Here is a 17,583-nt window from a genome sequence, read left to right on the forward strand (position 1 = left end):
TGGGATTATATAACATCTTATTTATTGCAAATCGTACATTGCTGCTGTCTAACATGGGACTTCTCTCAGTTATTCACCAATACCCGGTTCACATTAAAACACAGCAGATGACTAGGTAAAACAAAGATACTGGTACAAATCCTGACTAGTTTCATCACTGTACAATGAGTTCACTGGCTGTGAAACTGATGAATTTGGAGATTGAACATTTGACAGGGGCCAGGATTTCTTACCAGAAATATATTACAGAATGAATGAACACCACTGGCCTGGGAATTGAATTTGGTGAAATCTCATGTCAGCCAATCAGAAATCGGCAGGGAAAATCTCGACAGTCCATTATGCAGAAAACAAACACGTGTTTGCCTACAGTTGTATGAGTACATGAATTCAACGCCTTGAGACTTATTGTGTCACTCGGTTCGTTGTCTGTGGTGCATTCTTATACACAGTCTTGACCTAAGGTTGGCTGATGGCCACACTGCAACACACACTGTTATCAAACGATAAGATGCACACCCAGGGGCAACACCTCCACATCCTAGGCAAAAACCTCTCCTTCCTCCCATTGGATAGACTCACTCCATCACAGCCAGTCCTGAGCCACGAAGCGCATATTTACGTTCCAGTTGATGACTACACCAGCTGAATTGCCTCATAACTAGCCCAGTTACTTTCAGCTTCAGAGGGAGGAGCTTGTCATTAGATGACGGGTGAAGTGATTGGTTAATATTGTAGAAGGGGCCTCCTAGGCACGTAATTGGCCAGAACTGGTCTTAGGTAAAAGCCTGGAAATCAGGGAATCCGATGCCGTGTGGAAGCAGCAGGGCCCATTAGTTGGAGCTCTAGCGGTTGTAGAACTGGGAGGAGACCCAGGCCAGGCCCCACTTGAGGTTGGTCAGCATGAACTTGAGGGCCTTGGTCCACTGCTCCTCAGAATTGAACTGGGTCTTGATGGAGTAGGAGCCCCCACTGCCCCCCGTGTCCTCGATCTTACCTTTCTCCACGTCCATCCTGGCATAGGCACAAACTCTTGGTTAGATTGAAAGCAGCACTAGGATTCAGAAGACTGCCATGTTTCTTAGGATTTACTTCCATTTTGCATTATTACAGAATTCTACCTTCAAAAATTAATTTGCCTTCAAAATGTCTGCTTCTATGCAGTCTATGTTAACTCTGCCTGGTTATCTTTAGCATGATGAACTTATTTGAATGTCTAGAAACTCTTTACTGTTGCATCTCCTAATATGGGCCTTATTCCCAGAGCAGCCACCTTCCTTCCATTCTGGATCTATTCACCCTTCTTGGTTCTAAATGCTGGCTGGACTGAACACGGAACTCACCCAGCTAGTGTTAAGAAACAAGATGGTTTCAAGGTGAACAATTCAGCCTTTCGGCTAAATGTGTCTGGGCCGGGGAAGTGGGAAGCCGTACCTGTACGGCAGACAGAAGCCTGTGTCCCCTTTCTCCACCTCCTCCTTGAACTGCTGCACGCAGTCCAGGAAGGCCACCATGGCGTGGTCAAACTTGTTGTCCCAGAAGAAGCGCAGGCCCCCGGAGCAGTACAACGGCAGCTCCTACGGAAGTGACCACGACAACACCGTTAAGTGAGTCAGTATAACTCTGCGCTTATTTCAAGGCAGTCAAATGGCTCAACATAGTTAGTGAGTGTGTCTGTGGGACAGGTATCCCACCTCATTCACTATCAATGGATCAAGTGCTTTAAGTTACACCCTATGAAGTTATTAGCAGGGTTCATGAAAGACACTTGGTGTTCATATAGACGCTGAGGCCTGGGATATACAAGTAAATATAGTGAGTATGAGGTATGAGGACGATTCAGTTGTTTTAAAGTAGGGGCTCTTTACACAGTGTGTTTACGATGGTCACGTTCCTGGATGTATCACAGGTGTACTATTAACAGGGAATTGCCTCGCTCGGTTCTAAAAGATTACGCTATGTATCATCAATTCATTGTCCTTGAAACATTTGTGGATAGTTCAGTTGCCTCATTCCTCCCAACACAAAATGACCTGCACCAATGTCAACGGGCCAAGTTTTTTTTCTTTGAGGCAGACTCTCTTACGTTCCAAAACAGCAAGCAAAGTCCAAAAAGGGAATTCATCCTGCTTGTCAAGGACAACTATTGCAGACCAGGTGAATATGTCTGATTATTTTCACACAGAAAGTTGACTCTCGCTCAGAATACCAAACACTTCCAGAGACCTCTTCATGACCCATCTATTTTAAGCAGAAACCGTCTAAATTCAACATAATCCTGGAAACACGTATGATCACGCTAGAGGAATGGATGTGGGTCGGGGGACAGGGTGATCGGTACCTTTGATTTGTCCGTCAGACTCTCCAGGTAGGAGTGGTTCCCATAGGGTACGAGACGATACCTGCAGGGAGTCCGGAGAGTTATTCAGCAGTCAAGAAGCTCAGTCTACAGACGGATGGATGGACGGGTGGAGGGATGGATGGAGGGATGGATGGATGCTTGGATCGGTGGCTGGGTGGGTCGGTGGAAGGATGATGAGTGAATGGATGAGCGAGCGCGTGTACCTCTGGAAGCTGAGGCCCATCTTGTTGGCCAGGGCGTGCAGCAGCAGCACCGTCTGGCCCCAGGCGGCGTTGATCTCGTTCCACTCCACCGGCACGCTGGGCAGCCGGCCCAGGCGGAAGTTGTTGATGGTGCCGAACTGACCACTGTGCCTGCACCACAGGGAGGGCAGAGCAATATCTCAGCCTTGGGTTCAGTACTCTGCTTAAAATAGACTTCCCCATGGGAATTAATATAAATGCTGCGTCCCTTCATCTAGTTTGACCGCGTGTGTTCACCCTCCATTCAGTATGTGCTTTGAGCATACTATTATATCATAGATTATTATTATATATTATACATACTAATAAGTTCCACGATCGAATTGTCCAACTATTCTTAATGATCTGATATGCATACATAATGTATATCGTCGTCTGCGTAAGTTATGCTTTTCCATTCTTAGTTTTCATAAAAGTAATTTCAAACTAGTTTTAAAACTATGAAAAACTAGGTCTTCACAAGCCTGACCCTAGCCCAAAATGACAAATGTGAACGGAGCTAGGAAGCCTGAACTGGTCATAACAGATCTTAACTGGTTACAGCAGGTATTAACGGCTCAGAACACGTTTATGCTGGTCTAAACCAGTCTAAATCGGTGTACACCGCTCCAGGCGTGTGTTTCAGCAGGGTGAGTCCCTGAGCGGTCCAGAAGCGCCGTCTCTCTCACCAGATGTGGAAGGTGGCGTTAAACACGTTGGTCTTCTTGAGGCGGTCCAGCTGGACCTGGCAGTAGCGCATCTGGTTGTCCACGCTCTTCAGCTCGTCGTCCAGCTCCAGCTGCTGCCGCTTGAACTCACTGTACTCCTTCTGGTACCTGGGGCACACACACACACACACACGCGCACGTGCACATACATTAACAGAAGCAGACACACGCACACAAACACATTTAGATACTCAATTGAACATTAACAGGACAATATAACATTAGTTCACTTCTGCAATATTATGATTGAATCTTGCTCATGGACGCTTCCAATTTCTCTCAGCCCCACTCAAGACTTAGTCGCATAGAAGCTTAGGGAAACATTAATTATGGCGATACTCATTGCAATTGCCGATAAACATGACAATATGCTTATGAAATCCATACTAAACAGTCTACAAAGTGAGGCTCATCAAATTGACTTGCATTGGAATTCTAAGTAGGATATCAGACTGAAATTACTACGGTCACATCTTCTCATCGTAATAAATGGAGACTTTAAAACGGGGCGTCACGATAAGACGATCCCCTGAGGAGGGCACAATACCCAATGGACGACAAAATAGCATTGCATCATTGTGCAGCCTGAGTGTTCCATAGACTGATCCTCTAAACGATCATCGGGACTCACTGGAGCTCCTCGGTGTCCAGCTGCTGGGAGTGGCTCCGGCCCTGGGCCAGCTCCTGGGCCACGGCGGCCCGCTGCTCCTCCACCGCCTCCAGCTCCTGCACCAGCACCTCCTCCCCCTCCTTCAGCTGGCGCAGCTCCGCCAGCAGGCTCTCCTCCTCCTCCACCTGCAGCTCCGACAGCAGCTCCAGGCACTGCCTAAGGGGAGGGCACACGCACACACACTAGTCTGAGAGGGAGTGTGTTTATGTTGGTGAGTGTGTGTCCATGTGTAGGACATTTATATCTGTGTGTGTGTGTGTGTTTATGTAGACGTGTGTGTTTATGTCGGCGTGGGTGTGACGTTTGTATCGTTGTGTCCGTGTGCGTGTGCGCGTGTGCGTGTGTGTGTGTGTGTGCTCATGCCGATGTGTGTGTTCATGTCCGTGCGTGTGTCCGTGTGTCAGTGTGTAAGACTCGGCAGCCGTCTTACTTGTAGTTCTGACACTCGTTCTCGGTGATGTTGAGCTGGTTGTCCAGGTGGTCCAGCAGGGTGTCAGTGCACTCCTCACACAGCGGGTGGTCCACGTCCGTCTGGCCCGACATGATGTCAAACAGGTCGCTGGTCACCTGGGGGACGGTGGCCATGTCAACAGATGAGGTATATTTTCTGTAATCTATTATTTGGTTATTTGGTCAGGGGATTTTTCACCACTTCAAAGGTGAATCGAGATACATGGCATTAAGTTAGTAAGAAGTCCGAACACACCACCTGTTCCCAAATCACATGTTCAAGGCCATGAATAAACGACTCAATATTACTGTAAATCGCAACAGCCAGCGTTACGTTTTCTCTCCATAATGATATATTATAAACCACATCAGGTAGCTATGGGACGTAGGGGATTCAAACCTTCAGCCTCCTGCTCAGGTTCTCCATGGTGCCGCCGTCAGACGCCTCTCCAATCAGAGTAAAGCTGTTGGCGCTCTCGGTGGACATCATCCTGGTGGGGAGGAAACAGCATTCAGAAGTCTACCATTTATAACAAGGCTAATTTGAGAGGTTTGGCTATTAATCAAGTACATCATTATCAATTGCTTGAGAGAGAGAAACAGTTAATGGAGCCTTTATAGATTCTGGAAATTCTCTGATGTTGGGCGGGGGGGGGGGGTTTATAATTGAAACAGGTACTAACACCTATGTCTTACCTGGCAGGAGGGATGTATTTCCTCGCTATGCCATCCTGCTTACTTTCCACAAAAGTTTCCTGGGTAGACAAACAGCAGGCATTAAAACAGGTTTGTTTACACTGTGCTGAGAAGGTCGACCTTCCACCAGGCACACCCACCTCTGGTGCATGATCTCCTTCGTTGTTGTCCGTCTGTTTGCTTGGGGTCACGGTCACCAAAGGCGCTTGAAAAGAAAAACAAAAGGAAGTTAAAGTTCTAACGATCTGACAGCTTTTGACACACGCATCTCGTCAACAGGGAATCGATCAGGACCTGTCAGACTCAGATATGTCACCTGTCAACGACAACCTACCAATGAGTTCCTGGATGGTGACGCGGTCCAGCACGTTGAATGAGGTGTCCAGCTTCAGGGGTTGACTGCACCGCTGACACACAAAGCTGACCTGCATGGTGGTGCTGGTAGAGGACTTGGAGCCCTCCATCGCTGCAAGGAAGCAGACAAATAACAACACAACAACACGCTATTTAGTAAACAGACTTGGTACAGCAGGCATCCACCAGAAAAACAACCCGCTGATATAGGCACTGTGCTGTCATGGCAGTCGATCTGTCAAGATGAGCCAGATTGAAGTCTAATACGCGAAAAGCTAATTTGCTAACCGCTAACAATTTGGAGAATCTTTAGAAAGAAAGACCGGCCAAATAGTACTTTTATCTATACATTATTTATTGTGCTATATAACTGCTATTAATAAGTATCAGCGTTCAATCTTTGATCCGAGGATCTCATATGTTTTAGTGAGAGTTATTTATGTTCTACCTCGGGACCAGTCTTCCTTGTTGATGTTTATCCCGGATATGACGTCGTTATCGTCGTATCGTCACTGTTGCGGTCATGGAGGAGGCGGAACATCAACTATTGTAAGTAGATGTAATATTCGACGTTTGGGGGAAATTTTAGGAAATAATTACAATTACATCGATATAGAAAGTACATTTTATAACAAACCTCAAAAATATAAATACATTTGTAGATTGCACCGGTACTCCAGACAGTAGGGGCGCTAGTTGGTGTTCCTGGTGACATGGCGCTGTGTTCCTATTCCCCTGAAGAAGGGGAGAGTTGCGGGAAAACCTGAAACCAACGTCAAGAACCCACAGGAGGCATACGAGAGAAGGTAAACATATTAAATACATATGCATTTGTAGATTACAGTAGAAAACAACGTTACACATATATGAGTAGGGGACATTGCTTACTTATTGATGTCCTGATCTGAGCCATCATCTGCTACAGATAGTGGTGTGAAAGAGTGTGAACACAACAAACCTTGGTTCACTATCAATATCAGTGTTACTTTTATTACATCTTGTACACCAGTGGCGGCTGGTGGTTTTTAAAGTGAGGGAGGAAGGTTGGTTGCCATTGGCCTGCTTTCGCTGTTAGTTCCACGTATGGTGGCATAAGTATTTGAGGCTCGAGTTGTTTCAGGGTGTTTTGGTGAATTACAGGATAGTGTGGAGGAATAATTATGTAAATTGCTACAAATTCACCAGTGGCAGCATTGTACATTGAAAGTTGGTGGGCAGCATGTCTTAGACTACAAGGGCAGAAGGAAAGGATGCACAGCCAATTAGTCGAATCAGGCCTACTCTTGATTTGTAAAACTAAATTAAAAAATCTGGGCCTAGCATTTGGACTATTTTTGTCCTCAATGACTGAAGCTATTGTTGTTGTGTTTGTTATTTGGCTATGTTTATTTTCAGCTACAATTATTTTAAGAAAAATGAAGACACAAGACCAAAAGGGATGTCATTTAAAATGCATCATGCATCAAGTGTTCAAGTGTGGTACCAGCCACGGTTGATTCTAGTGCAAAAATACTGTGAAAACTGCAGAAAGAAATAATGTCTGGTTGTGGTAGATTTCACCTCTAACACTTACAGACACCATGGGATTTATATGGTTTGTTATCCTATTTAATAGAGTCCCTAAAAGCAGGATCCCTCTTAAAGGCCAATTGTAAACACTACAAAATCTTTTTGTTTATTCTTAAGAATTGAATGTCTTCAATTTTAGAGACAATGAAAAGCCCCAGAGCAGAGGACGTCAGGAGAGGTATATCAGCACTCTGGGATACACTGCAGTGTCCTATATGGTGAGTGTCACATTTGTGACAGTATATTGTATGGTTTTCCATAACGTTATGCTCTATGAATAACTATCTGAATCATCCCTTCTTATTTGATCCGCAATGTGCTAACTTCTTGTTTTTCAATACTTAGCCTTGAACTGATGACCACACCAGTGTCGACTAAATGTGACCATCAGTTTTGCAAGTAAGTTTGTGTAACGTTATTGGCTGTATTTAGGTATTTTCACGTTCAAGTAAAAGAATGTCTAGCCGATTTGAGAACGCAACCAAAAAACCCACCAGATACCGCAGTAGGACAAAGCTTGAAGGATCAACAATAACAGCAGCAGCATGGGAAGGCCTTTTCTGATTTGTTCATATTAGGATGGTTATTGTACTTTATTGTGAATGTAATTGTGAATGTGTGTTTGTTTTCACCAGGTTCTGCATGCAGAAGCTTCTCGAAGGTACCAAAAAGAGAGAGGCAAACTGCCCGGTTTGCAAAACCAAGGTCACTAAAAGGTAGGTTGAAGTCTTATTTACCCTGTTATTCATATAAACATGATGTTCTCTGTGGTTGATATTGACAACAAGTACAAGTGAATCCAAGGGAAGTTACCATAACATTAGTAATGTGATCCAATATTCCAGATATGCATGCAAATTCACTAGTATGGACAAATGTATGAACAAGCTGGTAGAAGCTTTGGTATGTCCTCTCCTTAAAGAACCAGACGCACGCTTCCTGTCTGCTCACATGTGATTGGCAGGCATGTTTGATTCACTGAGCCAATCATGGAAGAGATTGTGCATGCTGCTCTTTGAGTCAACTAGCTGAAGGATGGCTATAGCATTGCTAACAAATTAAATTCAAATGATAGCTCTTAATCTTACCTACAACACCTTATCATTGCAGGATTTTCATAGTCTCTTCACAGTCAACAGTAAGCTAATTGTGAAAGACTTCATTAGACTAATTGTAAAAAAGAATATTCTAATTATGAACTATGTTATTTGACCCATTTAGGAGTTTACAGGAGAGCCCTGGGTTCCAGCGATTAATAACAGGTTTACAAAATATGATTGAAGCCTATGAAAATGACACCAAGACCAACTGTAAGTATCTCATTTGTTTGTTTTGCTGTCTTCACTGAAAAGAAAGCTGGTTATATGTTTGGTTATGTGGTCATCTGACATGTAGAGCAGGTCTGTGTCACTGACAAGATTAATGAGATGACCCTCTGCTTCGTTCTCCAGACTTCACAGGATTGACCCTGCAGAGGAGAAGGTCACAGAGGTAAGTAACCATTACAATACCTCAATGTGTTGAAAAGACATCCTGAGAACTAGAGTATGAGCAGTAGCAGCAAATGAGGCGGGGAAGTTAACGCTGGAGGGCTATGTCCTCTCACTTGGGTTTTTGTTGGTAGTTTACCTGAAGAATTCTGAACAAGCTGCAACATGTCTATGGAAACTTTCCGAAGACCAAAGAGACCTTTGCAATCAGCCGAACGCCTAGAGGCCAAAGCATGACTTAATTTCTCTTGATTCTTGTTGCATTATGCTGCCGCTGTTTTTTTACTTTTAATGTGAAATCACACGAAAAAGGGAGATAAACCTCAATGTTAAGATCTCCTTGGCTTGGGTGTTACAAATAGTATTGTTTGTTGTGTGTTTTTTCTTTTGGCCAGCATGACGGAAACAGAAGGAAGCACGTTTTTATCTGGAAACGCACCCGATAATCACCATGACAACGGAGATAGTGAGGAACACGGTCTTTCAGGGACTCACTCCTCCACCGTAGAAGGTAATTCCTGTCTCTCATTTGGTATGCTGTTATGTTGCTGATCACAAATCATGCCACATTCATATCTATTAACAGCTTATATTTCCACATATTTGCTGATCTTTTGCATACTTTGAAGTTGAGAAGTCATATTTGATTGTTTTGATTGTATTTAAAAAAAAAAAATACATATAATTTACACTACAGTTTGAAAATGCTACATGTTGACATTAATACAAATAAAACCTTATGGTCTATGTGACTGTCAGTGACCTATTCCAGGCTGGAAGAAATAATGAATTATTGTTCTTCACAGCCAACAATGGATTTGCCAGCCTCATGGATTTAGAAGATTCCAACTGTTTGATGGTGATAAATGACGGCTTGGATACTAGCTTCAGTGAAACGCCACAGACTTCAGGAGAAAAGGGGTACATCCGTGTGGGAATCAGCCCTACCGTAGAGCCAGTAGAGAAACAAGAAATGGCCGAAGTGGTGGAAAAAGCAACATCAAGACCCCGGACGAGGGGCAAGAAGCGCCTCGCCCAGCTGGAGTACCCGCCATCCCGCCTCGCATTGGTTGCTGATGATGTCATGCAACAGCAAGCACCAAAAGACGATGCAGAGAAGGAAACCGGAAAAACCCAAAAGATCCAGCGTCAGGCGAGGAAAAGTGTGGAGAAGGTCTCCCAGTGGCTCCTACAAGTTCCTCTCACGGAGAATCTGGGGTCGGTGGTACACCCGGACCCCACCTCTGATCCAAAAGGCCCTCCTACTTCCCCCGGAGGGAGCATCTCGTCGACCTCTACAAAGATCCTCAGGCGAGAAAAGCCTGAGGGCGACCATAAGACCGAAGAGCAGGTCGGCCTCAGGCGAGCCGAGCCTGAGGCCGACCAGAAGACCGAAGATCAGGTCAAAAGTCTAGAAGACCAAGTGTTCGGGATTGTTTACACTCGCCGGGGGAAGAGATCCTTCTCTCCACCACAACAACGCCTTCAACTCATCCCTCATGACCCACCACCGGTGACTGAAGAATACAATCCTCACGCTGACGCTGGAGAGAGCCACCAACCCATTCCAGGTGATTATGAAACCAAATCCAACTTTGAGGCTGAAGATGGCGGTGTTGAGGCTGCTGAAGGTGTTGTGGAGATCCCACCGCAGGTGTCAAACCATCAATCCAGTGTTACAGACAATGATTTTTCTAAAGAACCGAGAGCCTTGGACCTCAGTGGGAGGAGCCGATTGGCGGCTCCTCAATCGGAGGAGCCGCCACCACAGGAAGGAGAAGAAACAGATGAGGAAGGAGAAGCCAGCAGTTTGGCGTTCAACAGGGCTGTGCTCAAGTTGGAGAGAAAATCCGCTAATCGAACAGGCCACGCGATGCAGGACATTGATGCTGACCTTAATATAGAAACTGCAGAGAAACTGGAAACTTCCCCTAAGAGGAGACCTGGGCTGAGGAAAGGTGTCAAACGGCAAAACAGAATATCGGCAAGAGGGACAAAACCACTGGTTCTAGTCGGCGCTCTAGGAGGAGAAGCCGTTCCAGAGAGACCCCAGAGCAGGATGGGGTGTGGAGAAGAACATGTTCAAATTGAGACTTACCCGAGCAGCGAGGAGGTGGGTGCCACAGTAGGCAGGACCACTCGCAGTAGAAGATCCCTGCATATTGCCAAGGAAGTTCCGGGTAGTTGTGCTGGAAAGCGTCCTAGCAAGAGGGCGATATGTACAAGAGGACAGACATTTATAGAACCTGGCCCAGATAAAGATAATCTGGTTCATCCACCTGCGAAAACTAAAATTATTATATTAGATGAAGGGAATCAAACGGGGGTAAATGTCACCCAAAAAAACGGATGTATCTGCAAAGACGATATCGGAGGAATTGAGAAAACTGGATCTGTTGAGGGTTCCGTGGCTCCTTTGAGCCAGACTAAAGTTTTGACCCAAATGAATGGCTCTATAGTTGAAGTTCCTAATACCACAAGTCCTTGTGAGGCGAGGTCACCCTCCATCGTACAAATAGATACAGCTTGTAGAAGTCCCGCTGTGGCAGTAGTACCAAGCCCTGCCCCTAAGAGTATCATGGCAGCCAATCAGAACGGTGCATGTACTGAAGATTCCCCCTGTCTGATCAAATGTGTTGAGAGGGAGGAAGACGAGGATATGAGCGATAGTGAGGTCGACACTGAACAGCTGATGAAGAGCTTCAAAGTGGCTAAAAGAAAGTCCTTCCATCTTGGCAGCCCAAAGGGAACCAGAAGCAGTCTTAGGTCGAACAAAAGCACTCAAATTTCTAAGACGGTAGATGACTCTGTTCCAGGAATTGAATGCATAACAGATCAGATTCCCAAGTCCACAGAAAAATCTGCAACGGAACCATCGGAAAAGCAGCCAGAGATGGAAAAATCCTCTTGTGGCGATATGGTTGCCTCTTCTTATTCACCAAGACGAAACACAAGCTTGTCAGGGATAAGACCTCGAGGCTTGAGGAGGCGTCTTGTCCAGTCAGAGGAAGCATTGAAGTCGGACAATGTGTCCTTAACCAAGTGCCCGGATAGTGGTGTAGGCTGTCTCTCCGGGAACACGGCTTCTAGTACCCTCAGCCCTAATAAAGCTGCAAAAAGTCTGCGTTGCACCGTTACCCCTGATGCATCTGAGTCAGTCCTGCTCTTCAGTGCGCTGGAAGTAACTGAAGACGGCTCTCTTGGCGTGACCTCCAGAAGTAAAAAGCGTCTGCAAACTGCCAACAAACCCAAGCAGCCTACCAAGAGAAAACTTGATGCAGTAACCCTGCCCAAAACAACACCATGCAATTCCACTGCCATGTCGGCCACGCAAGGTAATACGGACAACAGCGTGGAAGTACTAGTCAATACCAATGGCTCCATAACCCCTGACGGACTCGAGCCACAAGTGGTTGAGTCTTCTGACAAAGAGCCGGAATGCAGCGGCCTGAGTGCCGGTTCCCCCATCAAGAAGAACCCTATGAGGAAGGCTCACAGGCTAGAGTCTTCATCAGATGAGGAGATACCTACTCTAGCAGAGATTTTTAAATGTCATCCTCCCGCGGTCCAGTGTAATGGTCTTGAAGGCCCGGCCGAGGCTCAGAATGGCCCACAGAGGGGGTCTGGGTGTGAGGAGCCCAACGTTTTGGCCACGCCGCTGGCCAACCCAGCCGTGTGCCCTCCCAGCCCAGACTTTGTGGAGTTCAGCCAGGCCTCTGTGGATCTCTTTGACACACCCGCTGAATGTAAGTCCATTTTCTATTGAATTACACCCTCTGCTGAGATCTTCTTTGTAACTCAGGTTTATAAAACACATTAGGGGTGGATTGAATGTGATGTTACTCATCTCTGCCTTGTTAGAAATCTGTTTTTATATGGGGGATTTTCTGCTTTTCTGTGATGTTAAAGAACATTATTTAGGTTTTTGCAAGGGTTTCCTTTCTATTCATAAAGTCAATTTTGCCTTTATAAAGTGTTGCTTTGCTAGTAATAAAGTCAAGTAAAACAGGAAATTAGGGAAGGTTTAACTTAGGATGCATGAGGCAGGACTTTGTTTTTATCCCACAGGTTTTTGGTTATGATATTATCAATATTATTTCTGATTGGATTGGGATCCCCGGCTGCTCAGCCTATTAAACTTAAGTCAGCCATTAGACGATTTTTAAGAGGAGTTGACCAGCTTAATGTCAATTTCCGTTTTATGTCTTCTTTTAAGTCAAACTGTATGTAGCACAGCTCATCCCAGCTATACCTGTCGGGGACATACAAACTCTCCAGGGATCTGGAATTATAATGCAGAATGGGGTTCAACCCTGAAATATATTGTTTTGTATGCAATCATGAAAAAGTGTGTGTTCCTTCCAGGTGACATCGCTGCAATTGATAACGGCGTTTCGATGGACTCATCACAATTCTCCAGCGATCTACTTGTCACCCAGGTTCGTCCTCCGAACAGACTATTGTTTTTTTTTTTCTGTGTTACGGATGGAATGAATATGTGCTCTGAGGCAGGGGGTAGGGCGAAAATAGAGATGGAGAACCCACAGCACGTCTGATGCACTTTGCCGAGCTCTTCCTCCGCGGCCCCTGTTTTGTGTCGACATGAATTGTGTTTCCATCAGACACCAGCGCCGAGGCTATAAATCAAAGCGCTACTGCTGTTTCAGCAGTATGTCACATCCTTGGCGTGCGCTCTCCAAGCTGCACTGTCCCCCACTGGCCTGTAGAGGGCAGCCATGCATGCCTCTAGAATGCATGCAACCTTTAGGAAAAGGACAGATTGCGTGTGCAGAGAGAGAGAGAAAATTCAGGCTCAGCATATTTCTTAAACTGCATTATATTTATGTAGGAGGAAATGTTTCCTTGGAGATAACCCCCCCACCATCCATCTTCACTACTTTACACTTTTTTCATCTACTTAGTGTTTTTTATTCTGAGTCAAAGTGAACCACATTAGGGTTTAGAGATGGTCTGGGTTCACCACAACACACACTAGACACACATACACGTTTTTTGTTGTGACTAGTTCATAAGTTAATAGATATCTACTGCCCCAATGGGGAAAGTTATTATTATAATAAAGAGTGAATAAGAATATAGTAAACATGGATGACTAATAATTATGAGTCATAGACTTTAGTGTTTAAATTATACTAAATTACTGATAATACTTTATATTTATTTTGGTTAAAGCACAATTAACTTGCTGATCCTCCTCTGTGCAATCTATTAACATGTCTGGAAAGCACTATCGACTGTCCCTCTTGTCTCTAATACTCTGTATGTGTCTCTGTCGAGCCTCTCTCTTTAAGACTCCCTTCCTAAACTCTTCTGTGTTCTCCAAGAAGGGCTGAAGTCGGGCAGCAGGGAATGTGTCCCATCGATTAGAGAGACCTTGGTTTTATTTATTTAGTTTCCTCCCCTGCCGTCCCAGATGAGTCATTGCTGCGTTTGTTTGCTGTGCATTTATTCACTGCCACCATTGGTTCCATTGTTTCAAATCAGTTTTAGCTCAGGTAAATAGGTGAACAACGCAGAGGTTACTTTAGTAACATTACAAGACCACATTCAGTCCCTTTCAATGTTTGCGTTGTCTGTTGTAGTTGATTGAAGTCCTGTGTAGCTTAACAGGGTTGTTTGCAGCTCAACTGCTAGAGCATGGCATTATCCCTGCCAAGGTCAGGGGTTCGATTCCCACTGGAGCCAACAATGCAAGAATATAAGCACTCGGCATGGTGAGTGCATCCATGACTCCCAGCAGAAAGGCACTAGGTTCGATCCCCAGTGTCGACGGAATACCCTAGTACTTTAGACGGCTGACCTCTGGGTGATGACCTTCATCTCCTTCAGTGGGAATCACTCTGGATAAAAGCATGTGCGAAATGTGTGATTTCAGCAAAGGCAGGCCATGCAGAAGGAGCTGCTGCGGCTGGGGAACCTGATGGCGCTGGTCACAGAGGTGCTGCAGGAGAAGGAGGAGGGGTCCGGCACAGAGCTCCCTGCAGACCAGCCGCTCACGGGTACCGCCGTCGAGTCAGAGCTCCCTGCGGACCAGCCCACCACAGGTACAGCTGTCCAATCAACCAATTAAACCTCTTACTAATCATCCAATTAAACCTTGAAACCATCATTCAATTAGCAAATATTAAGCAAATTCAATATTCATTTGTGTTATTTATACTAATTAATTTTCCGCTACATTGCCAATTAATTAGCAATTTAAATTCATTCAATTATTCATTAATAATGACGTTAATTAGTCAATCGACACATCTGCCATTTGCTCCCAGGTCGAATGTTAGACCCAACTGTAGATTGCAATAAAGATCTAATACACAAATTATTTTTTATTCTCAAAACAAGGGTCCCAGAAATGCTGATCATTTATTTACTTAATGTTTCCTAAGGTGAAGACCTCTCTATGCCATGTGCCCTGGAAGTAAAGCAGGCCGCAAGGTGAGAAAGCTTTGCTTCAAATGCTGTTCAAGGATTCTTTTAGATCATTAATTGTCCTACTTTTGCTCTAGGTATTAGATTGGTATACGTTTGTGTTTAAGGATGATGGACAAATGTGTTGCACACAGTAGCCTACTGTAAAATTAACAATGTGTGTCGTTAAATAACATTGGGGTTTGTTGGTCTGTTTAACTTCAGTGAACTGAAGCTCAAAATCCATAAAGCTCAAAATTACATTGAGCTTTATGGATCGCTTCTAGGCCTATTGACGAAGAAGGGTAATTCTATAGTACATATCAAACTGCCTATATCCTGTTTCCCTAAATAGCCTAACTACAAAAAAACAGCATCAGGAAATATGAACCATTATTATTCATGTAACTGTATGCGGCCTACTATTCAGAGGGCTATGGCTCAATGAATTGTCTCCTTTCTATGAAATCTATCGTTTCAAGGAACCGTGATGAATGGTCAAATATACCCCATGACTTGGTTATTAGGACATGGTGATTAGGTTATGGATTGATAGGTTTAGCTGAAAGGTTTGCAAAACCTTGACTCCAGGGAAAAGGTGGTTGGTTAAAATCCCAATACAATATACCTATAGACTTGGATGTCTACTGAATTTAGAAAGGGTAAACGTGTGGTTCAGGTTTAGTATGGTTAAAGTCAGGTTCTGGAGCAGGGGGAAAGCAGTGGCATTAGCATTAGAAGAGTAAATCTGTTCTTTCTTATTATACAGCTGTGAGAGGCGCCTCAGCTTAACACATCTAATGAGATAAGACATCCATCACTGTTCTACGTTTAACACCTCTGATCACTAGAGACCGTGTTAATATATTTTAAATGGCAGAGCTTAATTTAAGCGGCATGCTGATGTTGTCAAGAGAATTAGCTAGAATTAATGAGTCTCCCATCCACTTCTGTACAATAGTGGACTTTTATAGTTTTATATTTTTGTACTTTAGTCCAAATTGTAGATTTTTCTTCATTTCTTTATTCTCCGTCGCTGTGTAGGCTGTCTTTTACTCTCCCAAATGCTAGCTATTCATAGCACCATTGTGCTAAGTAAACTACACTGCCGCTGTCAACGCTTTCACACCGTGGATGTCGTGAAATTGCTGTCCACACGGAACCGATTTTTTGGTGAAGACGCATAAGACTTGTGCGTTTGGGCTTACCTGTAAGCACACTTTTCTGAAACCAGGTCCCAGGGTGGACAAGTTAAAAAAGGACCTATGCGTTTTCGTGTTAGGATTCGTGTGGACCCCTGAAATACAAACGATGACGTCATCGCTCCCCAAGCAGCTGGGCGACGTTAGTGTTGGGTTGAATTTCTCTTAATTTTTTTTTGCAGCTTTAAATACAGCCCCTTGGTAAATCTAATTACTAACTGTACATTAAAAAGTATTTCTGATGAATCTGAAAGGTTAAACAACTGCTATCTCCTCCTTGACTGAATCTTTGTATACAGCACGCAAGCTGTATGCGCGCAGGTTGATGCACACTCAAGATTGTTTTTGCCCGTGTGGACGGGGCCTTAGTTTTACGTCAAAGGCAGCAGTTTCTGCGTTCACACAAGACTAGCCTTTCCGCATTTTTACTGGGATTCTACCATTCACACAGCACTGGCAGTGACCCTGTGGTCCTCTGTTCTCGTTTCCCCTATTCTTTGTGCCCCACTCCCTGCAGTTTGGATATAATACCGGTCCAATTTGCTGTTTTTGCCAATCATTCGATTTAACCTATGTAACTACACGATCAGCTGAGCTGCTCCATCCGCCGAAAAGAGAAAAATGCTCTTTGTTGTAAAGTGGTTTATATTGTGTTCCTCTATTGCTTTCGAGCCACCAGTGTCCCCTTCTCTTGTTAAGTAAGCTTCAGCACACAGTGTCTGTGGTAAAGACTGCTGTAGCGTCTGTAGTGTGCCTCTCTGGTAAAGTTAGCTATAGCTCCACTGTCTCTCTCTGGTAAAGTTAGCTATAGCTCTACTGTCTCTCTGGTAAGTTAGCTATAGCTCTACTGTCTCTCTGGTAAAGTTAGCTATAGCTCTACTGTCTCTCTGGTAAAGTTAGCTATATCTCTACTGTCTCTCTGGTAAAGTTAGCTATAGCTCCACTGTCTCTCTCTGGTAAAGTTAGCTATAGCTCTACTGTCTCTCTGGTAAAGTTAGCTATAGCTCTACTGTCTCTCTCTGGTAAAGTGAGCTATAGCTCCACTGTCTCTCTCTGGTAAAGTTAGCTATAGCTCTACTGTCTCTCTCTGGTAAAGTTAGCTATAGCTCTACTGTCTCTCTCTGGTAAATGAGCTAAAGCTCCACTGTCTCTCTCTGGTAAAGTTAGCTATAGCTCTACTGTCTCTCTCTGGTAAAGTAAGCTATAGCTCCACTGTCTCTCTCTGGTAAAGTTAGCTATAGCTCTACTGTCTCTCTCTGGTAAAGTTAGCTATAGCTCCACTGTCTCTCTCTCTGGTGAAGTTAGCTATAGCTCTACTGTCTCTCTCTGGTAAAGTTAGCTATAGCTCCACTGTCTCTCTGGTAAAGTTAGCTATAGCTTTACTCTCTCTCGTAAAGTTAGCTATAGCTCCA

The 17,583-nt window shown here is 44.5% G+C and overlaps 2 protein-coding genes across 3 annotated transcripts in view; one reads left to right on the plus strand and one right to left on the minus strand.

The window, feature by feature from the left end:
* Positions 1 to 5,986, minus strand: becn1 (beclin 1, autophagy related). Its single transcript, XM_030339292.1, has 12 exons — positions 5,930 to 5,986; positions 5,462 to 5,593; positions 5,268 to 5,332; positions 5,128 to 5,186; positions 4,832 to 4,922; positions 4,412 to 4,548; positions 3,943 to 4,137; positions 3,273 to 3,419; positions 2,566 to 2,715; positions 2,342 to 2,402; positions 1,435 to 1,577; positions 1 to 1,014 (listed from the first exon to the last, which is right to left on the minus strand). Exons 2-12 carry the CDS (start codon positions 5,589 to 5,591, stop codon positions 846 to 848), a joined length of 1,347 nt encoding a protein of 448 aa, XP_030195152.1. The 5' UTR covers positions 5,592 to 5,593; positions 5,930 to 5,986; the 3' UTR covers positions 1 to 845.
* Positions 5,972 to 17,583, plus strand: part of LOC115530630 (breast cancer type 1 susceptibility protein homolog) — a 27,957-nt gene continuing 16,345 nt past the window's right edge. For both annotated transcript variants that reach the window (XM_030339290.1, XM_030339291.1), the window contains exons 1-12: positions 5,972 to 6,030; positions 6,144 to 6,287; positions 7,190 to 7,268; positions 7,396 to 7,449; positions 7,686 to 7,766; positions 8,272 to 8,360; positions 8,502 to 8,541; positions 8,936 to 9,051; positions 9,347 to 12,286; positions 12,906 to 12,979; positions 14,437 to 14,605; positions 14,948 to 14,996. In XM_030339290.1, the coding sequence (XP_030195150.1) occupies positions 7,195 to 7,268; positions 7,396 to 7,449; positions 7,686 to 7,766; positions 8,272 to 8,360; positions 8,502 to 8,541; positions 8,936 to 9,051; positions 9,347 to 12,286; positions 12,906 to 12,979; positions 14,437 to 14,605; positions 14,948 to 14,996 (3,686 nt within the window). In that variant the 5' untranslated portion in view covers positions 5,972 to 6,030; positions 6,144 to 6,287; positions 7,190 to 7,194. The remainder of the gene's footprint in view (positions 6,031 to 6,143; positions 6,288 to 7,189; positions 7,269 to 7,395; positions 7,450 to 7,685; positions 7,767 to 8,271; positions 8,361 to 8,501; positions 8,542 to 8,935; positions 9,052 to 9,346; positions 12,287 to 12,905; positions 12,980 to 14,436; positions 14,606 to 14,947; positions 14,997 to 17,583) is intronic.

The sequence above is a fragment of the Gadus morhua genome, chromosome 18 (assembly GCF_902167405.1).
Source record: "Gadus morhua chromosome 18, gadMor3.0, whole genome shotgun sequence".
Taxonomy (NCBI): Eukaryota; Metazoa; Chordata; class Actinopteri; order Gadiformes; family Gadidae; genus Gadus; species Gadus morhua.

Bases quoted from the DNA above. Each gene is read 5' to 3' on its own strand.
- becn1 (XM_030339292.1), bottom strand. From the start codon at position 5,591: ATGGAGGGCTCCAAGTCCTCTACCAGCACCACCATGCAGGTCAGCTTT. The intron at 5,187-5,267 runs GTGGGTGTGCCT...TTGTCTACCCAG, and splicing joins AAGGAGATCATGCACCAGAG to GAAACTTTTGTGGAAAGTAA. The intron at 2,716-3,272 runs GTGAGAGAGACG...CCTGTGGTGCAG, and splicing joins AACGCCACCTTCCACATCTG to GCACAGTGGTCAGTTCGGCA.